This window comes from Lasioglossum baleicum, chromosome 13 (assembly GCF_051020765.1).
Source record: "Lasioglossum baleicum chromosome 13, iyLasBale1, whole genome shotgun sequence".
NCBI classification, from domain to species: domain Eukaryota; kingdom Metazoa; phylum Arthropoda; class Insecta; order Hymenoptera; family Halictidae; genus Lasioglossum; species Lasioglossum baleicum.
Genome location: NC_134941.1, coordinates 2412566 through 2439554, shown reverse-complemented (window position 1 = coordinate 2439554; position 26989 = coordinate 2412566). Strand labels below are relative to the sequence as shown.

Here is a 26989-nt window from a genome sequence, read left to right as displayed (position 1 = left end):
GCACAGAAATGGTTGGGAAACACTGGTCTAGTCTAATACAACAATTTATTTTCAACTGAAAAATTGATGATCTACAATCGAACCTCGAATCTCAAGGGGAGAACAAAAATCTTCGAGTTGTAGAGGTTGCGACAAATCAATCTTCGAGTAAGAGGGATTTACCCAATGAAAATTCGACTTACAGGAGGTTTGTACACGAGCTAATAATTTGCTGATTGTAATAGTTTTAACGAAAGGAAAGTTCAATTTTTGGAGATGTACTCTTACATATTACAAAAATCTGTGACTTTACTCTGCGTTAATGAATTAACGGTTTGCTGAGCAAACTCAACGGTAACCAAAGCAGAGAGTACATTTTCTTCAATATCATCGCATCTTTCTACGAAACTTCGTAAAACATTTACTGCTGTTTTGGCTTGTTTAGCTTCCACACTTGTGGAAAATAATTCGAGTTAAAGGAAGTTTTATTTCACTTTATAGAGGTTTTGAAAGTGCAGCGGAATGATCAAAATTTCGTCTTGTTGAGGTTTTCGAGTTAAAGAGGTTTGACTGTAACAGTGAGAAATTCGAAGCTTTTCGGTTGACTTTCGGCTCGAAGCTCATTTTCGCATCGCGTCCCATTTCTGTGCTATAGAAAACACAATTACGGGCGTGTAGAGTCGCTTGAAACGTCCGCGCGATATTTTCCGGGACACTTCAACGTCGCCGCAGCTCAACGAAATTAGAAGACACGTGGCTTCGCACTCCGCTTCGGCCGCAAAACAGGGCGGAGTAAATCTTGGTAAATATTATTTCAACGGCTAGAAATACAAGCTCAAGCGACTCGCGCATGAATTACAACGTGCTCGCGGGGATGCTCGTCGCGTAAAGAGCGAATTATATACCGTGGAGCGCAGCCAGTCGCAATTTGGTAACAATGGAAGCTCATTAAAATTCATTTGTTCCTGGGGAACGAAGTTAAACCGCGGCGTCTGCGATTACAAGACAAACGGGATTCATGTGGGATCGTTTCTTCTTTTTTGTTACAGATTGTTGACGACTGGTACCACATGGTGCACACGTCCGTGGTAAAGAGGTCCACGGAACCACACCTCGGTGTACACCAGAGGCTAATACAAGACCGCAGGGTGCGCCGGGCTGAGCAGCAGCGGGTAAAATCACGAACGAAACGAGATCTGATCAAACGCGGTCCGTCCAATCTCCACACAATCCTGAATGATGAGAGGTGGTCGCAGATGTGGTACTTGGTTAGTTCATTTGAATTTTTCTGCTTTCGAGAGCCGGCGAATATTTAACAGTTCAACCCCACGCGCAGCACGCAAGGCTTTTCAGTCTCTTTCGCAACACCGAGTTTGAAAAAAATCTGATTATACCTATGCATGTTCAATTTGATTCAAATCTTACAATTACTCTGCAATCCGATAACTAATAGATGATCGTTATCAATTTTACATTTTTCTACTATATTTTTGAACACGTTCAGCGTCGTGCATTTGTGACGACTGCGATTTTATATTTCACGTAAAGAAAATTACATTAATTTGGTGTCATTGTTTAATATTATAACGCATTGCATTCTATATTTTACTTTTATTTTATTTTCTACTCTTACTATTTCTAGTATTTATATATACTTCTAGTAAATATATTCCAAGTTGTTACCGTGAACTTAATAAAATGTTATTAACTAGACTGCGGATTTTGTGCATTTATCACAAAAATGAGTGTATTAAATGTGTGAATAGATTATAATTCGCGCTGAGAATAGTTCTAGGGCCCACCGCATCGCGGCGCCTCAAGTACTGTGTGCTAGCTTAGACCATATGACTATAATTATGAAAGTGGTGTAAAGCTAAAGTCTATAAGCCAAAATTAAAATAAAATGAGTTATCACATTATTTTAAACTTAATTAATTCAATGTAATTTTTACTATATTGTCAAACATGAACCGTTAGATAGTGCTTGTTATTTCAACATTATATGCAATTCATTTAGTGTTAATGCACACTTAAATACTTTTACTTTGCTAATTCATTTTATCAATTATAATTTGAAAAAAGTTAAGTTCCAATATAGATGTTGATAATATGAGATCTGCATTTATTTTCTCACAACTTACTTTATTTAAAAAAAAATATAGTAAGAACAATATATAAGCGATATATCAGATTGACATTAAAAATAATGATATAACTTCCGCATATTTTTTCGAAGGGAACTGATAAATATATCAATACTACATTTCACAGATCTCTTGACGTGAAGAACGTGTAACGTTTTTTTTTTTTAAATAAAAAATTGGTGTCATCCGAAGTTGCAGCAGTTTCACAGAAACGCCTTGCAAAATTGTTTAACAGTGCCAAACATGACAAGAAAAAAATACAAATATTAAAGAGCAAGAAAGCACTAAAACAGTTTTCCATTTCGTAAGTGATGGCCTAGTTCCATTTTGTAGAAAAATGTTTAAATTCATGTCCCATTTTTCCAAAAAAGTGTTAGTTAAATTTCGACTGAGTGCTTCACTAATAGTGTTAAATAAATCGAATGTACGTTTTCATTTAACAAGCCTTTCAGGCGAAAAATTTTATGTCGCGCAAAAAATTGTTGTTTTTCTTCTCCGAACGTAGGCGTTATTAAAATTTCTATATATATACTCAATTCCAGTCAATTAATAACTTATTAGAAATTCATTTTTTCTGAATCATTGAATTGAATGGCACTTCGACAAGTTCGACACAAATCCCATATAAATAATTTGTATTTTTCGTTCGTTGTTTCCTTTTTTATGTTTTATTATGTTATGGTCATTGTTTGAACGATAAATATGTGGAACATAAGCACATTATAAATGTAAATGTTGACGACTCGTTTCAGAACAGGGGGAACGGATTGGATATGAACGTGCAGGAAGCTTGGGCCGAAGGAATTACGGGGAATGGAATCGTGGTCACGATTCTTGACGACGGATTGGAGAAAGATCATCCGGATCTCTACAAAAATTATGTGAGTCTATATGCCATTCTATTAAGTATGATCATAAAAACCTTTGTTGATTGTTTCGATTGTACATTTAGATACAAAGAATAGAGAAACAATTAAAAGCTTCATTCGAAGCAATTGAATATATTTTTTTAGATTCAGTTCACTATATTTCAATTATTATAGTTAGTACCACAATCTCTCTGTATTTGCTGCACTCTTTTATCATTTCTAGATCATTTTCAATGATTTCAGATATTATTTATCGATTTACCTTCACTTCATCTTAACCCCTTGTCGTATTTTAACGAGTCACGTTAGTCATGAAGATTTTAAACAAAGCCTAATAAATATGATTGTTACGCCTTTCTTTTTAAATGAAATAAAATTTGATTCGTTTGTAATCAATATTTAAGCATTAAAATAAATGTAGCCATACAAAAAATATAAATTTTCTTTTCGCTTCTACGACATTTTTGGGGATAAAGATGTTTTAATCGCTGTAACTGTAAAGAAAATGATACGACAATTGGTTGATTGTCTATTTTTGATTTTCAAGAGTACTCAATTTTTAATCTCAGATTTTCAAAAGATTGTTAAGGACTTCTTAACAAATTTTTCGATACCGATAACGATTTTATTCGTGAACCAACAGGTTATCTTCGTCAGAAAATTATCAAGCTTCTTCTGAACAGACAATGGTCATTAAAAAATCTATTAGAAGCTTTCGATAAAATGTTTTTGACTAAGTAACTTTCAATATACTAGGATAAAATCACTTATCAGGTGCATTAATAAGTAACCAACTATGTGTTTAACAATAATTAATATTGTCTTATCAATGTAACTATCAACTCTTTAATTCCTGTTTAAGAAAATAACACATGCATTGAAATTATACAAATAGTAATCGTAGTGTTCTTTTCGTAATTTTATTGATTTTCTACAAATTAAAATATTGTATATTCTACTGGCGAGAAAAATCACATTTTGGGCTTTTATTCCAACTCATAAATATAATTAATGAATCTTCAATTCGGAGGATAAAAGATTTGGATTTAAAATAATGTTATAACTAGACAGCGGATCTTTATGCAAAATAAAATGTTTATACATCATTTGCACGGAAATATATGAAGCTGAATAAAGATTTATTTCTTGTGCAAATAATTTTAATTCATTGAAAATAATTTTTGCCGAAAACATTGTATTCAGAAAATTGATTATAACTTTTTATTCGTTAACGTTATCATTATTTTTTCTCGAACAAAAATGTAGCTGGCAATTGTAACTTTCCAACGGTCTTTTTTACGTAATTCTTAGCACAAAATTTTATAGCCAGAAAACAAAACGTATCCTAACCGTTACGACAGTCCCTTAATACTAGGGATGAGATCAAGTACTTCGCAAACAGGTTAGAACTTTGATTGATTGATTTCTAACTCTTTATACATAAGTACTTCGAAAAACAGAAATACATAGTACTAAGTATACTCGAACCTATGCCAGACAGTTTCGAACCTTTTACAAGTATTTTGGTAAACGGAAATAATACTTGCAAGTATATTCGAATCTTGGTCGAACGGATTCGAAACTTTTACGAATGTCGTACCGGAAATTCTCTGATTTTTCTAATCATTATTTTTTCTACCTTTAAACTCAATTATGTTGTCCTCTAATGCATAATTTAATTCAACATGTATAACTATAATTTCATAATCTATCGGAAATATTATTCTTAAGTAGTTACGAATTTAATCAAGAAAGTGCTTAAAACCAGTTCCAAAAATGCAGTTCTGATTTCCAAGATTCGAGACTACTTGTGAAAGACTCGATTCCTTTCAACATCAAAGTACTTATAAAAGTATCTTTTCGAAACTTGTAAGTGCTCATTCCGAGGTTCGATATCAGTTTGTATAAAATGAATGCTTTTCAAGTATAATCATTGAAACATTATTGCTTTTAAGTAGTAATCGAAACCCATGAAATGAAACTTGGTTATTGAAATTGACTCGGATTCGTGAGTACACATATTGAACTTGTTCCCATAAATACTACATTATCATGTAAATGTAAGATCATGAGAAAATCGCATCAAGTGTGACACGCAACCGCAAGTATGTTAGCTTGTGAATATATATGGCAAAACAGGGTTCTGCGTGCACTTAAATGAAGGAGTACATTGCTACAAAGCAGGTTTACAGATCCATGATTTTGCGTAGCGCAAAGGATTAAATCGTAGGGGTTTGCATCACGGTATCGAAGTTACTAGGGAATTCAGAGTCAGATAGCGAGTCGAGTGGCAGTCTTGAACCGCACCCGGACCGTGTGTTTACTAGTGGGTGGCCGGAGTTAATAAGGCAACCACAGAGAAATGCGCACAGAGCCCTACAGGATGTTCCGGAAACCGTAGCACAGCTGACAACAGTATTATATGAAAGAGACGTTCAACAACTCATATGTGGAAATAATCCAGTTGAAAAATCTGTTAAACACACGTTTTATTCTATTTAAAACGGCTAAAGGCTCTTACAATAACACTGTCCAACACCAAATTTGATTTCAATATACTGTTGGGTCCTTCTTATAGAGTTTTTTGCGCTAATTCCGAATCTGGTTTTAATTTTTATCCTATACGTCCAGTTTTTGAGAAAATGGAGTTTTAAAAAAAGACATATTTTTCAACTTTAAACAAATATTGCGATGTTATTATAAAAGATATTGAATTGTTGTTTACAGCAAAAGATTCTGTAGACTTTCCCGAATACAGTGATATCCAATATTAATACATTATGATTGTTTAAACATGTTTAAAGAATGATTAAAGACGGAGATGCACCACTTTTGCACCAATTTTTGCGGATATTTTCGAATTTATCTCAAAAAATAAGGGTCCAGCGAAAAATTGAACTATACCACGCGAAAGAGCAGACTTTTATCTTGAGAAACCCCCCTGTGAAGTTTGCATGGTCGACGTTTTTACCGAACCAGAAAGCAAAATATCTTCGCCCGACATGCGTTGACGCCAGTGGTGCTCTTCCACTAGCGGGGTCGTTCGTCGGGATACGGCGCGGCGCGCTGCGGTGAAACGGCGCGTGGCTATAAGCGCGCAATAATGTCAGCTTACTTAAATGTAATATTTTATTAAATGTGTTATACTATTGTTATTTATTATTTATTAGTATATTTATTCTGTATAAACTATTTTATGTATTTTTTAATGTTAGTCTCTCGTTTATAGTATATTTAATACAAAAAATACCTTTTGTAAAAAAAAAATAATTTATTCACACACTACACTATTACACTATTTACAATGCTAATATATATGTGTACACTATTCAGATATAATACACTATATCGATTTAATATGGAGCAAACTATTTTAATTATATATTTAAGTCAATAAAAATAGTCCCGTTTATATTGTGTTTGGACTTATTTTACTCGGAAGAATCTCGAGTGTTCATTGGCACTATAATTACAATACATAGATAAGACGACAATTACTGAAAATAAAATTTTTCAGTCACCGCATTGCAGACTTTCCTTACATTGTATGTATTCCGTTGTCCGTAGACCGTCATTTATTTCAAAATATGTATCGTGTTGGTTCTTAAGAAAACTGATGCCAGAGTTCAGTTTCGGCTTTGTGTTTGTTGAAATCAGTCGTGTGAAGCATTTCAAATCTGCATTGCTACGTATAAAACTTCATAAAAAACATTTATAGTTATTTATAGTATTTTAGTTGTTCTGTATATAATATATGTATTTTAGTAGCGTATTATATCTGAATAGTGTACACATATATATTAGCATTGTAAATAGTGTAATAGTGTAGTGTGTGAATAAATTATTTTTTTTTTACAAAAGGTATTTTTTGTATTAAATATACTATAAACGAGAGACTAACATTAAAAAATACATAAAATAGTTTATACAGAATAAATATACTAATAAATAATAAATAACAATAGTATAACACATTTAATAAAATATTACATTTAAGTAAGCTGACATAATTGCGCGCTTATAGCCACGCGCCGTTTCACCGCAGCGCGCCGCGCCGTATCCCGACGAACGACCCCGCTAGTGGAAGAGCACCACTGGCGTCAACGCATGTCGGGCGAAGATATTTTGCTTTCTGGTTCGGTAAAAACGTCGACCATGCAAACTTCACAGGGGGGTTTCTCAAGATAAAAGTCTGCTCTTTCGCGTGGTATAGTTCAATTTTTCGCTGGACCCTTATTTTTTGAGATAAATTCGAAAATATCCGCAAAAATTGGTGCAAAAGTGGTGCATCTCCGTCTTTAATCATTCTTTAAACATGTTTAAACAATCATAATGTATTAATATTGGATATCACTGTATTCGGGAAAGTCTACAGAATCTTTTGCTGTAAACAACAATTCAATATCTTTTATAATAACATCGCAATATTTGTTTAAAGTTGAAAAATATGTCTTTTTTTAAAACTCCATTTTCTCAAAAACTGGACGTATAGGAAAAAAATTAAAACCAGATTCGGAATCAGCGCAAAAAACTCTATAAGAAGGACCCAACAGTATATTGAAATCACAAAAAAAGTTGAAATTTGTTGGACAGTGTAATTTACCAGTTCTACTCTTCGTTGATGTTAATAAATGAAATTTATTATTTTGGAAGCGCTAACTTTGTAGGCAAAGTATAAGAAAGTGGGACTATTTCATTGGTAATAGCATTTGTAGATTCAAAATTATCAAAAATCTTACTAACGAATTTAATACTAGCATTTTTTGCAAATTTTTATAAGCCATAAATGCATAAAGGTCCGCAGTCTAAACATAGAATTTTGAATTTCATTTTAGAATTATATTTCACTTTTATATCACAGTTACAGTTATTTGTGGCTGTACCATAGTTTTAGGAACACTCTGTACAATCTCGCAGTAGATATGGACGCCCATGATCAGACACGGGTTGCTGCCCCGATATTGATCTAAACGAGATACACACCGGCGGACTATACGCTCGGCTCTAATAGAAGCCACTAGCAGCGGATCGAAAATATTGCAATCGATAAAATGCGGAGCAGTTATGAGTATCGGATCGAATATTTGTGTCTCTGTTGGACCGCAAAGTTTCGAGCAAAGTAGTATGGACACAAATTGCCCGTACCTCGAGATCGGGTTTATTGGTTGTATCTGTGAATTATGGAAGTGGCGATTTCCTGTTAAGTATTTATAAACGCAACACTCTGATGGGGACTCTACATCTTTTATTTAAACAAATTTAAACATTATTGGAACTCAGGAATAGATATCACTAGACTGCGGATCTTTATGCATTTATAGCAAAATTGAGTAGATGAAATTGAAAATTGTAGGAAAATTTTTTTAATTGAAGATGTCAATATATGATTTCTCATCTATTAAAATTATTGAGGGAAGAAATAACATTCTGTTTGGTTTCTATTCCTTGCAATCGATACAGACAATTTTTATTTTGCATAAAGATCCACAGTCTAGATATCACATAAGATAATACTGTGAAGGACAATGATCTAATACTGTTAATGAACTCTGAATTAGTGAAAAATATTGCGTTAAATTAGTAGAGTATATTAAAATTTATCTCTGTGTAGTTTACTGATAGAATTTAACTAAAGATGTTGCCTTTTGATGAGTGAATAGAAATTTTGCTATGTAAAATTTGCGTACAAAAAGAAATAAAAAGATTTTGCTTATAACATTTTCAAATGAATGAATTTCAACATTTTTTGTTTACTGATAGAATTTAAGTAAAGATGTGCCTTTTGATGAATTAATAGAAATTTTGCTATGTAAAATCTACGTACGAAAAGAAATAAAAAGATTTTACTTATAACATTTTCAAATAAAGAATGAATTTCAACATGATTGATTGCGTGTCTGACCTTTCGTTTATTCTTTCTACTTGTAGCGAAGGAAAGACGAAAAATAATTATTTATTTTCTATATAAATGAAATCCTCTTCTAACTACAATCTCAAATTATATTAAATAATTTTCAGATATTAACAATGCCCTCCCATTAATAATTCTTACAAATTTTTAAGTAGAGTTAATTCGTACTGATCAGACACATAAGCGAAACAAACGTGCAAGTTTACAAGTACTACATATAATATTTTATTTCACATTTTATAGGAAGTGCTTGTAACCAAACGAACGATTAATAAAATTAATTAGACCAATTGTTTTTCATTATAATATTTAATGTGATATTATTCATTTCGAGTTTACGATCAGTTCGAGTTCACTTTAACGATCAGAGGAATATCGGGACACATATGTCGACCAATACAATTTTTCATACGCATGAATTAATGGACGAAAATTTCAAATATTCATTTTGCTATGTCGCCACAGCTAGTACGGTTTAATGGGACATTCTAATATTACAATCGTTTAAACGTTCCGACACAATTTCGTAGGAACGAGTTTCGTAACCGTGACATCGGACCGAGAACTTTGAAACAATCTCTTATAAACCGCCCGAAGGAAAATGTAATTAAATCGAAACCAGTAGGAAATCGATATTCCCCGTGAACTTTGTAGAATTGCAACCGAGTTGTATTCGCTAATTCCAGAACTAGTTTGTTCGGTATTAATTTGCTGACTTGTCCTCTCGAATCTCTATAAAAAGAAAAGATTTTTCGAGATCGAACGACCACTATATTAAAAAATCTGTCGATAATATAACGTCATTTACTTTAACTAATCCGTGACTGTGGAGATTGCTGTCAATTGTAGTTAATGCTCAAATATTGCAAAATTCATTGGTGACAACAATTTTTGAATATTACGTAGTCCTGTAAAAATGATTGTATAGGTGGAATATTTCACAGTGTTAATTACGATAAAAGAATCCATTTGCAACTGTTTAATGTTTAACAAATACTATTAAATACTGAAACTATGCATATACCACTGATGTATTTGTTGACAAATTTATTTACATGTTTTAAAATTGCACGATACATGGATCTGTAAACTGACACGTAATAATTGATCTATGGGCTAATACATATTATATACATTATTAATATTATTATTACATTATTAATAATGTAATACTAATAATGTATTATTATTATATAGCACATGTTATTATTATAATTTACTGTTTTCGATTTATTTTTGTAAATAAATCTACTGTGTGGCCAGTTGGTCTACGTTTTACGAAACACCATGCATAATAAGAATTTCTTGTGTCTCAAGAGGCTTTTCATTCAGAAAATTTTAATGGATTAGTGGATTAGTTAGCCAAATTGAGCGACTTGGTGACAATGGTGACGAATATCGCCATAATCAATAATATTGTATAGATCTTGAATATCGTGAACAGCAAGCTAGATGGAGGGCAATTATAACAATCCCATTTTATATGATTTAAGATAAAAATGTAGAATTAACAAGGTATACTGTTGAAAATATTGGGCAGCTCGGAATCCATGAGTAGTTCCTGTAACAAGTAAATAAAGAAAGATACTCTATTTTTTAAAATCGTTTATATCATCTCAACCCCTTGAACTTTAACATCGAGTCCGGCACATGACGTTATTGATTTCCTATGAATCGAATTAAAATTCTACTTTATAGTTGTCGATTGTAAAGCCATAGAGAGAGAGAATGCACATAAACATAAAATTAACACAAACTTCTTTCACCTTCTAACAAAGTAGGAAGGATATAGGAATTCGAATCATTGTAACCGTAAAATAAATCGTGATACAAGGGGTGAAACCACACAATACAATATAATCCTTAGACAGCGGATTTTATGTATTTATGAGAAAATCGAGTAGGTCAAACTTAAAACAATGAAAACATTTACAAAATGTAAAATATGTAGACGTTATTTTCGATTGATTAAAATTAATTACGTAAGAAATAAATCTTTATTTAGCTCCATTTCCATGCAAATCATGTATAAACATTTTATTTTGCATAAAGATCCTCTAATGATCATATTAATATTTTGTACCGACCGTTGTTCACGATGTTAAATAAAGAATGATCTGTGAACCTCTAATTATTGCTTCAGTTTCGCTCTCCACTCTCTCCTTCGAAGGTTTGAGCACAAGAGAATGCGTAACATTGACGATCTTAGAGCGAGTGTCTTCTGCAAAGGGAAATAGTAGACTGGATAGTATAGTTTGCTAATAACATTGCCTTATAGAAACAATACTCGACGATTCGTGAAACGGAAATGAAATTATCGTTCCAGGACCCACAAGCCAGTTACGACGTTAACAATCACGACGAGGATCCTATGCCGAGATACGACCTTTTGGATAGTAATCGACATGGTACCAGATGTGCCGGTGAAGTGGCTGCTACTGCTAATAATTCCATCTGCGCAGTCGGCGTCGCGTTCGGAGCTGGCATTGGGGGTAAGTCTGTGTGCAGAACCCTTACAGCTGTACAAAACTCGTAACACGGATCGTAGAAAAACCTACGGCGCTGTAAAACCTTGATACTCGAGTTACCTTTATAGGGTGAAGACTTCTTCATCGCACAATGACTACCGAAATAAATTTACGCTTCGCAGCTCGCGCCCGCCTGAGTTCATTTCGATCGTTCATAACAGTTATTGATGAAGGTAATTTGTAATAGTTATTATAGTAGACAATCAATTATTTCATAAATTGTGTATTCGTAAAATGAATTGCTTCGATCAAAATTTAATGTGACAAACAAATAGATTTTGTGTTGTTCTCATGGTCTGTTGATTCGTCTTGTTGTACTAAACCTTCTCAAAGAATTTCACAGACTTGCTCCATCCGAAAAAGAGTAGACAACTCAATAAATAAGCAACCAAAATGAATTTTCTCATCAATAATTATTATGAACAAGTAAAAAGATATTCAATCGTCGATAACTGTTATGAACGATCGAAATAAATTTCTTTCATCGATAACTGTTATCAGCGATTGAAATCTGTTATGAGTGATCGAAATGAACTTCTCATTTTGTTCTTTGAATTTTTTTCTTTATATTTTGTGTACATTATCTTAAATTTCAATACTAATCAACTTTTTATTAATGATTTTTATCGTAGAAAATTTTAGAAAACTGTTATTTTTGGTCCCTGGTAATTTATATTTGTGGAACTTATATTTGTTTTTAAGTTACACTCGACTAATGGTGACTCTGAGAAAGAGAGAGAGAGAGAGAGAGAGAGAGGCGCCACTAAAAATTGCTGTACCATTATTAAAAATTTTGTTTACATTATTAAATATGTCGATATTTAATCAATTACCAAACATTTAGATATTATACCAATTTCATGTCCACACACACATACAATTTAAAAAATCATAGATAATGGAAATATTCTAAGTCGGAAGGAATGTTTAATTTTCGAGTTAAAATAGCTCCGAGTGCAAAGGGTTAATCAAATAATTCTATTATCGTCGCTTTACGGAGTGTCTGTAAATTAATAAAGTACAGAGCGTATTTATATTTGCGATCGAGCAAATGTATGTTACAATTCAATATTACCTACTCTGTACATTAAATGATTTGAACGTTTCGTTTTCATAATTTATAACATCAAGGCATTTTCCACGTATGCATTAAATTAAATTTTTTACACGAAGTATTTTGCTGCAGAGTGCTTGACAAAGTATTTTTTTATTTTGCTCTGTTTACCCTGTCACATTCTCCTGAAATCGTGGCTTGAAATATTTTAAAAAATCTGTCAACGAAGAATGAAACGTAAAGTACAAATGTAGTTATACATATAATCGTAGATGTGAACTCGTGAAAGCGTGAACATAATTTATTCGTAATATGCATAATCTGTACTAACAGGGGAGGTTATCCAGTCGTAACGCAAATTTTGCAAAAAAAGTAAACTTTTAACATATTTTTGAAGCAAACTATTTTTTAAACATTAGTTTGCACGCAAATATTCGTTATTCAAAGACGCACAAATAGGATTTTGAAATTTTTGTGGAGGCCTAATAGTTTCGGAGATATTTAATAAAATAGATTTTGCAACCCCAACTTTGATGACGATTTTCACCCCCTTAGCATGATATCATATAAAAATTCCACTAAAATCGGGAGGTTATGATTGGCTAACCTCCTCCCCTCTAGTATTGTCCTCATTTTGAACTTCCAAGCGTTTTCAATGTTCATATAACACTTATTGTTTCAACATCGATTATACGTGCTCTCCAACAACATAACTCTGTTAGTAAATGAGTTGAACGTACAATTTGCTGCATACGGGAAAATTATCCGCATGTGCCGCAAATTTAACATTTCCTAGTGTATTGTCACAGGGACCTAAATTGGAAGGTCGGGATTAGCCTTGATTCCGTAATTGCAAGCAAGTTCAAAACTGTAATCGACACACCAACCAGTAGTGACCACTGGTTAGAATCCATATTTAGTATACCCACGACGCTGAAGCTGGGAACGTACCTTGAAACAATATGTATAAAATGATTTGATTCCAGTCCCAAGCACAATAACAGTCAATTATCTTAGAGAGCACTCGAAAGTTTTTAGCTTTAATGACTGAGCTATTTGCCAACGGATGCAGACATAGTTGAACAGACTACGTAAATAATTTCGTTTATTATCACGAAACCTGCAATCCTCTCTCTTAATGCAAAAATCAGAATTCTTCTCGCTATATACTCGTACTAAAATGGTTACTGAATAACTCAATGTTATTTAAATTGTATTTCAATTTCGAATTACCTTTTTCTTTTCAAAATGCAGAGATTAATTTATATTTTTATTATATTGATTATGCAAAATTTAGTGAGGATTTTAATTCTTGAATTTCTGTTTCTGTAAATAGACAGTTTTGATTTTGTAGATTTTTATTATTGTTATTATTATTTGAACTATTCTGAATATTATTGAACTATTTCTTGAATTTCTTTTTCTGTAGATAGACAGTTTTAATTTTGTTGACTTTTATGATTGTTATTATTATTTGAACTATTCTAAATATTACTGAACTATTTTACCACGTTTTTATTAGCTCGCTTTCTTGTTTGTTTGTTTGTCTGTTGATTATTTCTTTATTATAGAAAAACATTTTATATGTAGATGTGTGAAGAATTTTAATTATTCTACTATGAAACGGATGCAGTGAAATCTTGTATCATCTAGCTCTCATCTCATCCTGGTTAGTAGTGCAAATTTAGTGACAAATATTGTAGGATTATTACGAGTGGTGATTTGAAAGGCAACGTGTCAAGTCAGATGAAGGGAATTTACTCGAATTGAGGGAAAAAAGTATTATTATTTTTGCAAAAGCAGTTCATATTTAATTCAATTAATTCTTGAATCATCTAATGATTCAGTATCTAGTTATTAATTGAAGACGAATTAAAAAAGGCTGCAAGTGCCAAAATGAAAATTCCGAGAAGAATCGATGTGAAACTTGTAAGATCGTCTTGTAACCATCTCTTGTTTCATTGTATTGCTGTTGGAACTTATACATCCTTTTCTTGCGGAGCAAACAATTTTTGAAAAAATGTCACAACTTTTTTAACTTCGGTCTTCAATTCAAATTGAATTTAAAACATTGATAAGCTACTTAAATAGTACCAAGCACTGTCATCTGTGTGTCCTTTGACAGCATCCACTTTTTGGTGGCAAACAAAGAAAGATGGATATCAAATATGACAAAAGAAGTTTTAATTACAAATTAAAGGTGTTTTTATTTGTCTCCAGGGGTGAGGATGTTAGACGGGGACGTGACGGACTCCGTCGAAGCCAGATCTCTGAGCTTAAATCCTCAGCACATCGACATTTACAGCGCCTCCTGGGGGCCGGACGATGATGGGAAAACAGTTGACGGCCCCGGGGAACTTGCCACCAGAGCATTCATCGAAGGAATCACGAAGGTTCGATACACACACAAATTCTGATAAATACCTTTACTTTCTGTTTAAGTTCATTAACTGCCTCCGAATTCGATAATATCTCGCGAAATCTCACAACTACCGTGTGTAAACACTTGAAAATTAATAGATATAACAATAACTACATATTGTTTGTCCTCAAAAACTCATAATTCCACATGCCAAAATAAATCGAAACATACTGGGTGTATAAAAAGTAATGGTCACCGTCGTAGGGATGAATCTACACCTGTGGATCGGTGGATATTTGTAAAAGAAACTTCCCGCAAAATTGTTTATGCCAACGAGAATTGTTGTTAAAGTTTGTATTTACATCAACACCTTCTACACATCGAGATGAGAGAAACTTTGAAAGGAAGCATATGTCGTAAACAAATACTTATTAACACATTACTGGCCGGTGATTATTGCATAATTTTGAAATATCTATGGCACATGTGTGTGTGTGGCTAAACACTCTTTAGCACTATACCCACCACTGCCGGTCGAATGACCGGTTTTATATTTTTAATTTCACAATTATTGAAACTATGAAGTTGCTTACATCGAAATGATTGATTTGAATGGGTAGGGAAACAACACATCGCTGTAGAAAGAGTATTAATAAATCCATTGTCTCGCGCCGAGATTGCACATTCCCGAGGGTTTTTTCTCAAACGGTTCAATTGGTTCCGTTTAATCAGACATTCTGAGATTTCCCTTCCATTTTGGCGCGGTAGGACAATAACCTATTGTTGACACCGTCGGTACGCGTCTAATTAAAAGTCCCGGCCGTGGATGCAACTTCTGAGGAACCATTGCTGTCAAGCTTCCCGGCGATAAGAGTAATCTGCACACTTGTGCACAATGAGGTACCGCACACCCCAGCTGTAGCCTACTTCCATTTATGATAGGCTCGACTGCGCCTTCTTCGATCACCTGTCACTGCTACTTTAACTACCTGCGCAACACTGCACTTCTTTATGTTACATTGCCAGTTGAGTATCGGTTAAATCGACAATTCCTAATCCCAAAATCTTCATCTTTTGTTCGAAGTCTGTCGCTACTGTGCTTTTTTACCTCGAGAAATATAAAACTGAGATTCAAGGGCGGGTGAGCAATTGAAGTTATAGTAGCAAAAGTTTTTTTACACGGGTTTACTGTTGCTACTAATTGACGTAGAGCAGATTGTTAAAACTTGAGTGCGTCGTTTGTCCAGGTAATAATTTGTAACGATTCACAATGTAATTGCAATAATAAAATTAAAAGAGAGAGTACTTGCCAGCACAAGTCATTCTGTTAAAAGCTTTTATGGATCAGGATGTGAGACATTATTTATTTAATTACAGATAATTAAGTACAGATAAGTTTTAGTAGACTGCAGATTTTATGCATTTATAACAAAAATGAATAGATGAATTACAAAACTGCTTTTACTTTGTTTTTAACTGATTAAAATTGCTAGAAGGCAAAATTCACTTTTGTTTAACTTCTGCGCCCAACGAAGAGCTCGGAAAGCTTTCATTTTGCATGAAGATCAACAGTCTAATAATAAGCAATATAGCTTACGCTTCAATAAACTTTCCTGATGAATTATAACGAGGACTTTATGCTGTTAATAATATATGTATGTGTATGTACGCACAATCCAAATTAATTTTATTCGATGTTCTAGTCAATTAATTAACATACTGAAAAAAGAGGATTTATTAAAGCCTCTTGTATCCAAATATTTGAATATACGTGAGCAAATCATTTATAACGTTGAGAATTTATTTTTTCATTATAAAAAAGAAATTTAAAAATCTATTTTTTATCGTTTAATAAAATAAAAAACATTTTCCACCTTTCACACAAGGGATTACTTATGTTTCGGTTGCATCACACAATTTCCGGAACACCCTGTGCACCGCACCGCTCGATATCATTGCGTTGCGTAATCCCCCTCACAACCGGACAAATTCATTGTGTTTTTTCATATCACCGTGTCAGTCCTCTTCAAAACAAATACGTTAAAAAAGAACCGCATGTTCCCACACCTGAACCTCGGGCAAAAATATCTGCAATTGAAAAAAATAAGTGCCGCAAGTTAAAAACAAAACACATTTTGGATTAATATTTATTCATAAAAGATAATGAAAACACACTTCAATTTTCAAATTTCAGGAAAAATGTTTGAATTTTAGTGTGACGTTCTCTGTCAATTTTTTCGGAAACCGTTTGTTTTACGAAGAAAAGTAATACTGCATAAAAGACGCAGCCTGTCAAAATCTACAGGTTTTGTTTAGCATATTTTTCGACGCGGTAAATAGTTTAGGAGATGTTCAAGGAAAACGATTTCAATGTTTCATCCATTTAAATCCAGTTAAAGCCTGAATCGGGCAAAAATTTGATTTACATAAAAATTTCTAATAAAGTGGATTTAAAACCCACTTGGTTAAAGCTAATATTCCGCGGTTCATTTACGGAACGAAACTAGCGGCTACGAGCTTTCCTTATTCGATTTCAGACCCACTCGTCGTCGGTGCACCCCCCGCATCTGTGAAATAACGTTTCACCGCGCGCATTAAGTCGGATCTCTTGAAGTTTGTCTGCGGTGCACGAAAAATTCGTTACCCATTCTGTAGTCGCACGGGGAGCGAAAAAATAGGAGAATATCTCGTCTGACCGTTGCGATAGAATCAGAGGAGTCGTTTCCCGGAGTGAAATTCCCAGAAATGTATCACCTGAAAGCAGTCTCGGGCTCTTTCCGGGTACGACGACGTAGCGAGCTCATTGTTATCCCGACGTGTATGTCTAGCAGTCAGCTCGGAACCGATCCTCTTCGATTGCGTTCGCCAGACGACAGGCACGAAGGCCTCTTTATCTCGGTCCTGAGACATGGAGGACGTCAGCCGACGTCCCATCGAATCAGACCAAGAAACCGATCGTTAGGGCGCTGATAGGGGAGCCCGCGAGTTAAATGGAAGCGGCCGTTAATGAAAACGAAACGTATCGAGACACGGGACAGGCCGATGCAAGAACAATCGCTTTCTTCTTCCTTTATCAGTCCGACGACTGTGAATTAGGGCTCCGCAACACTTGCTTGCGAACGTTTGTTCGTTTCCAGCCCTCTGCGACGATTTCTTTACCCGTTCGACAGATACAGTTGCACGCCGGCCATATTTCTACCCCGGGTTTCCTAGGAATCTTTTTTCTATTGATTCAGAGCTTAGGGAGATCTGGATCGGACTCGCCGCGGCATCGGTTACACCGCCCTCTATTCGTTGTATTTTTTCGCCGGCTGTATCTGTCCTTCGGTGTGCAATATATATCCCTTTGCCTCGCAGCTTTGTGCCCGGTGGAACTCGCGAATGGAAACACCTACAAGATACACTGGCTTATACCGGATAAATAAGTTTTTCTCTTTGTGCTCTGCAAGCTCCGTCCAAAAAGTTCTATATTTCCCGTGAGCAGAGTTTGTGTAATGCGAGAGCTTCAGAAAATGTCGCGTTTTAAAAATCAATTGAAGGAGGTATTCTCATTTAGTAAATTTTACACATTTATAGGATAACAAATGGTTAGATCAAGTAAAATCGTAAATCAAGTATTCTAAAAGTTTTTATACATGTGAACACAGTGAAATTTGTATACAATTATCTTTAGTACTGTTTAAATTATTATATTATACATTTCAACTTTCATGAATTTTTGTTCAATTTTAATGAATTTCTGATTCATACGACAACTATCTTGTTAAAAAAATGTTGTGTGCATAAAGAAATCTCGATTTTATATGTAGTATGTAGAATTTGAAGAAGATTGGCCAATTCATTAGTGAAATATTATGGCAACCATGAGAAATGATACGAAGTTAGGATCTTACAATAATTTAAATAGTAATGAAAGAGAGAGTAATTGCATAAAAATTACACCGGGTTATTTAAAAGTATTTAAATTAGAATTAAATATTTTACGTAAAATGGGTCAATTTTGATCCGAAGGTCGTGTGAACATTTAGTTCATTAACATGAAATCTACCATCGTTGGTAAAATATCCGAAATCATATTTTTCATTATTATCATTAATTGAAATTGTAAACGTTTTCATGGGCTTCCATCGAGTAAATTACTATATTCAAACACGTTTTCTAACGAACACCGTACAATGTGTAGGAAAAGTAATGGTCATCCGTTCTAGGGGTGAATCTACACCTTTGGATCGGTGGACATTTGTAAGGGAAACTTGCCGCAAAATTATTTATAACAAAGAAAATTGTTGGTGAAGTTGTTTTTTACATAAACACCTTCCACTAATTCAGAAGAGAAAAAGTTTGAAAGAAGCCACGTGTCGCAAACAAATAATTATTGAGATATAAGCTGTTGAAGTTTTTTCAAAGTTTGATTGTATGGAGTTATATAGTATAGACAAAAGTCTGCTACGCACATAATCGTATGCGTGCATTGAGACAAACGAAATTTAAGGGTACGGGGGAAAGGGAAGGTATAAATTTGAAGTGCAAAATATGAAAGAATACCTTATATCCATTGTTATAAAAATATTAATCCTATATTATAAAATGTTACCGTACCTCACCGTTCCTCCAGCGGATTAGGCAATATACCTGTAAAGGACGTCATAGCAAGCAAAAAACGCTTGCGAATCTTCAACCCCGACAGATGAATAACACGTGGGACGGACCCATCGAAGCGACGAGCGGACTACCCTTATAAATCTCGTTATTTACGACCGAAGACAATACCAAAAGGAATTTCTTTGACAGTTTCCCCACTTCTCAACCTAAGTCCTTCCGATACACCTCCCTCCAATTAACAAACGCAACATTTCCCCACTTAAATCCACCCTTAACCATTCATGAAAAACCGAGGTGACAACCGCAGTATTATTTTGACCGCAATCGAAGTAACTTCTTCCCGTTCGTTGTCACGATTTTGGATTATGTGTTGTTTTGTTCTTCATACTTATTAAGACGTATTCGCGCAAAAGGCAGTGTCCTATTGATCCGACGGAGAAACAGAAGATTCTGAAAAATTTGTAAGCACCTAGACATTAGTATTTTATAACCCACGATTAATATTCTTATGTATAAAAACGGATATAAGGTATTCTTTCATATTTTTCAACTTCAAATTTATGATTCTAATGTAATTATACTTTAACATAAATATACATTCTTAATGTAATTTCTGTTTACTAAACATTAGAAATTTAATTTTTTTTGATACACATATTTTTAATGTGTCTTTCTTAACATGTATGAATTAAATGAAACGAAGCTTCATTAACTTATCTATTTATATTGAATGTAGTGGAATTATTAACGAACTATAGAGGTACAAAATGATAGCACACTTAACGAAAAACTTGAAATATAAAAGAATTAATCGATAAAAATCAATGCTCAATATTTTTTCGAGAGGTGATTCTCTCAAAGAATTTCTTCATTAATATACATGTAGGATTTCCCTATTTTATATTATTTCGGTGGCGATCGAGTTAGCTAATCGATCTACGCGGGCGGGGAAGCAATAAAAGGATCGACTCTTACGATAACTGTTTAATAATATAATGAAGAAATAAAAAAGGTAGAACAAAGATTCAATGACAACTTTACAAGGCGACGACCGGCGAGAGACTGCCGTTCTCGCTTCTTCCACGCCTTTTTCAACCGTCTTCGCCTATCGTTTGTTTCGACAAACGGCAGGCGAATTCATCTGTTAAACTTTTTCGTGGAACGCGCGTTCCGCTTGCTTTCGGCGGGACGCGCGTTTCGCCTGTTTCTCGCGGGACGCGCGTTTCGCTTGTTTCTCGCGAGAATTTACACCTCCCACATACATTTTAATATGTAATATACAATATGTATTTTAACATATGCAATTGTATACAATAAATGTAAACAGGATATTTTTCGCGTTGTTTTACTTCATTTGGTACATATTTGTACTTAATATAATGAAAATGAAAAATTGATTTGACCGAACAGTTTTCCGCACCGCTGCGCTGTACTTTCGCTTTTGGTAGATTATCGATAATCAAAATATTTGTTTATGCGTTTGGCAAACAGTTGTTTTCGATTTTCAAGAGAAAACGGTTAACTAGTTAACGCGTCCGCTGTCAATAATATATTTCTTTTACATTTTACAATTTTAAAATGAACTCCTTTACATTACTATTACAGTACTACACATTTGTACTTTTGCACGATATGTTGACCTTCAACGAGAAATACATATTATAATACCAAGCTGACTCGAGTTATAACTAGAGAGCGGATTTTATGCATTTATGACAAAAATGAGTAGGTGTAATTTAAAACAGTAACAACATTAGGGGAGTTTGAAATTACTGTTATATTATTTTCAACCTATTAAACCTATTAAGAAAGAAAATAAATTTCTATTCCGCTCCAGTTCGTTGCAATTCAGGTAGAAAATTTTTATTTTGCATAAAGATCTGCTGTCTAGTTATAACAATTAAACCCCAAAATTAGTTCAGAACCGTGAAAAAATAATTCTGTCCTGGCGGCAAAAGTAATCGAACCACTGTGCACTAGTTAAAATTTAACAACTCTCCCCACATCGCTGAAACAATTAACCAATTAACGCGTTCGACGTGTATTCACGTCAATCCAAATCTCTATTGCGGTGCAATAACAATAACCTCTTCAAGAATGAATTGTTAATTTTCTATCAAATAAAAATGTAATTCTTCCTCGTTTTTTCGTAAAATTTATAATTGACAGGACCATTTGCCCTGCGTTCGACGTGTATACTCGTCATTTGCTTGATTTTAATTCCGCACTCTGTGGGGGATTTTTAAAACTAAGTTCCGCAGAGGTTAAAATACGATTATCGATTCGGTTGTACATAGATCGGGCGTGAAAGCAAGAAAACCAATATTTCTCGCACAATCTTGCAGCGTCGAGAAAAAAAAAACCATTCTGGTTACTTAATCACCGGGCTCCATACGGGCCGAATGGCGTGGCTAATTGCTCGCGAGTTACTTTCCACGAATGGCCTGCGGAGCTTCCGAAATTCTGCTTCGGCGAATTCTATTTTCCGGCGGCAGTGTTTTAACGAGTTCCCGCGGCGAAAGTACCTTTTCGGAATTTGCATATGACTTACGGCTAGTCTCCGCGCCTGTCCGCGGGCAGTAGGATAAGGTTAAAATGGTAATGCGTGCGGGTGCGGTGTCGCGGGGACAGTTCGTCTAAAAGCAGCCAATTAGAAACTTTCTGAGGACTGACCTCGTCCGACAGAGTCTGTTAAGCCGGATCCGCAGCTGAAGAGACTTCCGCTCGGTTCCCGCCGGTGTAATCGAATTATGGTTGTCCCCGGCAACGACTATTTTCGCCGGGCGAAAAGAATCGCCCTTCGATTGCCCGAGTAATTATCGACACCGCTAACGCCCCTTGTGCCACGCCAATTACCGGCCGCCATGGTCTTTTACGTCGCATTATTGGCTTTACGACGACGGCACGCGTGAAACTTCCTTCCGTCTGAAATTGCAGGCGCCACACAGTGAGGTAAACGGCCGATCTAGGAGTGCAAAATTCCAAAAACTTTATTCAATAAATTCATAAAATTTAATACTATTTCTTACGACAACACACATGTCTGTAGAAGTTAAGGTTGAATGTAGTAGTATGATAAATAGCATCGAAATAAAGGACACACTTTTCACCTGTTGTTTATTGTTTAGAACGTCAATGTTGATTCTAATTACAACAGTTGTGTTTGTTGTGGGAAATACTAATGATATTCGCCCGTATATGTATGCGTTCATTTTTGCATGAAAAGGAAAAATCTCCTTTGAAACGTATTTTAGGGAGGTTTGTGTAACTTCAGTGAAGTAGCGATTTTTAAGAGTTTTTTTAAACAACTATTGGGTATATGGAACTAGCCCTTTTCTAGATTTAAATAGATAGTTTTGAAGTGCAAGTGTTCTTGTTTTAGTGTTCAAAAAAATTTATATTGTTCAGAAAAATTCACAAACTTTAGTGAAATAATGATTTTGAAGAGTTTTTTTTTAACAACTGTTGGGAATATGGAACTAGGCCTTTTCTAGATTTAAGCAGATAGTTTTGAAGTGCAACTGTTCTTGTTTTAGTGTTCAACAAAACTTATATTGTTCAGGAAAATTCACTCAATTCACAAAATTCATAAACTTTAGTGAAATAGTGATTATTAAGTTTTTTTTTAAACAACTATTGGGAATATGGATCTTGGCCTTTTCTAGATTTAAACAGATAGTCTTGAACTGCAAGTGTTATTTGTGAACTGCAGTGTTTTAGTGTTCAAAAAAATTTATATTGTTGAGAAAAATATGAATAAAAAATCAGATATACATTTCAGGTCCAATCCCTAGAGAAATGTGTAAAAAAATGCAGTAAAAAGTGCATAAAATCCGTGGTCTACTAATAAATTATTGTTCAGATAAATTCTCCAATACTGTATAAAGAACAGATCGCACGAAATTTTTGTACATTACTGTACAAAGTTAATTTTTCCTCTAAGGAATTATTGGGTTGGCAAGAAAGTAATTTCAGTATTTAAGGTGAAATAAAACCGAATTTCTTTATTGAAACGATGAACTTTAACCTAAATAAAATAAATAAAATATTAATAAAAAGAAATTCTTTTTTGGAAAAGATCATCGAACAAAAGGGAAAATATCTTATTCATTAAAGTTTATTGCTTGAATTAAAATATTCGGCTCTACTTCACCTTAAGATACCGAAATTACTTTCTTGCCAACCCAATATAAAGGACTAAAGAAGTTTTAATAATTGTAACTGTGAAAGAAATTGTACGACATGAAGTGTGGATAATCAATGGTTAGTTCGTACGTTCGTGTTATTACTTGATGTCATGAGGGAAACCAGTAGATTTTTCACCACAAAAATGCACCATTCTACACTGCCCTCACCTTTCACAAGGTTTTAGCACGATTTGATATCGCCATCTTTGATCATGGCTCCTATTCGCCGGATATCGCTCCATATGACCTCCTTTTATTCCTCAAAGTAAAAAGTATCATGCGGGCGCAGCATTTTGCGGATACAAACACGATAAAACAAGAAATGACGAGAGCATTAAAGAGCATTTCAAACGACGAGCTGCAGTACTGTTTTATTAAATGGAAACGAAAGTTGCATTTAGCATGTAGATACTAAATGGCACTTCGAAGATGATAATATAAATTATAACAAAGATTCACGTAAATAATCTTTGTTCATATTCGAAAATTGTGGGCATTGGTGAAAGCAAATTACGTTAATATTGGGTTAATTTTTTGATAGATTCAAATAGTACACATTTTTTATATTGTATATCATTGAAGGTAGCAAATTGTGAGGATTCTTTGACTTTTCACTATTTACTTAACAGAGGGACTTTAAATGAACTCATTATAATAATTAACCTACGGATTTTATACACTAGTAACAAAAATAAGTTGCAAATATACAAAACAGTTAACAAATTTGAAGAATATAAAAATATATTACGTTCAACGTACTAAAATTGTTAAGAGAAGAAATTAATTTCTGTTTTACTCTCTTTGTCTTGTAATCGATATAGGCAATTTTCATTTCTCATAAAAGTCTATAGTTAATTGATAAATTTATTGAACATAGTATTGGATTACGATTGATACAGTTAATGCAATAACTGTGCAGTACTGTGCACACATTGCCCGAGCGGAAACCGAACTGGAAGTGTGCAAAAGGAGAAAGAATCGCGTAGCGGAACAAAGGAAGATTGAGAGCGTTAACAATATAAAAATAATAAATACTTTTAACAATTTTATTGTTTTAAAAATATAAAAAAATGTCCAGTGAACATAATTCTAGTTTCTGCTATGCTACAGTATGTATACTTAATACATATTCCTAACAGGATTCAAAGAAATCGAGAGGTTTTATTGGAAAATCAATTTAAAATTGGCTTTTGGCGTCACTCAATTTACACATAATACAATGTTATTAAAATTCGCAAAAGTATTTGACATATATTCCCGTCTCAAAATTGAGTTGTGTAACTACATTTAAGTATATTTTCGAAACAAATCATTGTTTTTTAATATAACTGCACAGAAAAAGTGCTTTCTTTTACAGCACTGTCAATACCATTGATTATCTATTGAAAAATTTGTTTTCAAATATACAGACCATTAAAAATAGTATAAAATTTATGTAGTTCTCTCTCTAGTTCCACTATAAGATTCTTTGCGTTAAATAATTTTCTCAAAACTAAAAGCGTATAATAAAATACAGGGAAAAGATTCTTCAAGCGAATGAATTAAATAGATTCTGCGATTCATTGATTTTTGTTTCCACCGTTCAAAGTTTCGATGCTTGGTAATGTTTCGTTTGATCATTTTCTATATTCCAAATTTTCTTATTACTTTACAAGACAAACGCTCGTGTTGCTCGAGAGTTGAATGTTATTAGGTAAACAGTAATAAAATTTATTTGCAGCGAATGCAAACTCCGTACGAAAACATTAGTGAAGCTTATATCGCAACTTTAGTTTCGCTCAGTAAAATTTCTTCTGGCCTCCGTTGCTTCATTTTGATAAATTGAATATATTCACTAAATATTTAGTTTGTACACTGCGTCCAGTATAGTTGGAAAGATTCCAGTGGAGTCTCGTTTACTGAGAAAAACTTTTCTGTTTCGTAATACAGTGCCCTGTTATCTCTATAGATATATTTACGCAGCTAATAAAACGTAATGTGACATAAATATCAAAAAGTAAAGATGCAGCTTTTCCGTAGAAAGTTTTAGGTAAGACAGAAATTTTGTAATCTTTTAGATTGCTTGTAATAATTTCAAGAATTTTCAAAAATGTCCGAAATCAATTTGAATTCTTGATTTAAGTTTTAGTCGAGTCAGAGATTTTGCCATCTTGTATATTATAATTTAAAGAATGTTTAATTTTTAAAAATATCAGTCTGAAATCAATTTGAATATTTCTCCGTAGAAAGTTTCAGTTGAGTCAGAAATTTTGCCATCTTATATATTATAATTTAAAGAATGTTTCATTTTTAAAAATATCAGAAATCAATTTCAATAATTGAAAATACTTACTTCAGGAAAGATCAGCATTAAAAATGAGTAGACATTCGTTTTATTGGGACGGTAACAATGTTGCTCGTCACTACCCTCATCAGAAAGTATGAATTCATCTAGTCAGTATAATTACTGTTACTTCTGTATTTAAAGCACTACTACCTGATACAACGTTAATCGTTAAATATTCATAAAGTGACTTTCTGCTCGCGGTAGTCCGTAGAGCTGCCCGTATATGCTAAACAGTTTAATATTTCCAGAGAATACTTCACCGAAATCGTTGCGGTGCGGGCGTGTATATTGAATTTCGAACTTCCTCTACTTGAAAAAACGAACGGAACCTAATAAACTACGCCCTTATCAATTCCCTTACCTTGTTATTACACAAATCACGCGCCCAAGTGGTTTTGAAACCTGCAAATATTTGCATACTCGTTATACGCCTTTCCAAATATCCAAAAAAATCAATATTCTGCAATTTATTAAAGAGAAGAAAGTGAACAGAGCATCTGAGTTTATGCTATAATTTGACACATATTGTTTAAATGTGTTATTCTTAACCGGAAGACTCAAACACTGAAAATAAATAGTTTAAGATCTGACACTCATTGCTGCGTTGTAACTTAATTACTGCAATTATTTTTTAAATTTAAAATATAAATTTTATTTCCTGTTACATATCTGCAGTACAATATTTGTATTAAATACCTTTGTTTTTGTTTTAATTGATATATTATTAATATTACGTATATTAATATTTTCATTGATATAGAAATATTACATATTATTACATACATTAATATTTTCATTCATATATTAATATTACATAATGTAGATATTTTATCAATGAAAATAGACTTTTATCAATAATTATACGATAATTAAAAGTGTTCTTCTTAATGCTACCTCTCAGGATATATTTATGTTATAAGTATACACTGCGGATCTTTATGCAAAATAAAAAATGTTTGCATTGATTGTAGGACACAGGAGCTAAATAAAAATTGTATTTTTCTTATAATTATTCTATTAAGCTGAA

The 26989-nt window shown here is 33.5% G+C and overlaps 1 protein-coding gene across 4 annotated transcripts in view; it reads left to right on the top strand.

Annotated features, from left to right (window-relative positions):
• The window catches only part of LOC143215015 (furin-like protease 1), a 549701-nt gene that overhangs the window by 456210 nt on the left and 66502 nt on the right, over positions 1-26989 (top strand). For all 4 annotated transcript variants that reach the window (XM_076436690.1, XM_076436689.1, XM_076436688.1 and 1 more), the window contains 4 exons: positions 1029-1247; positions 2876-3004; positions 11230-11395; positions 14706-14878. In XM_076436690.1, the coding sequence (XP_076292805.1) occupies positions 1029-1247; positions 2876-3004; positions 11230-11395; positions 14706-14878 (687 nt within the window). The remainder of the gene's footprint in view (positions 1-1028; positions 1248-2875; positions 3005-11229; positions 11396-14705; positions 14879-26989) is intronic.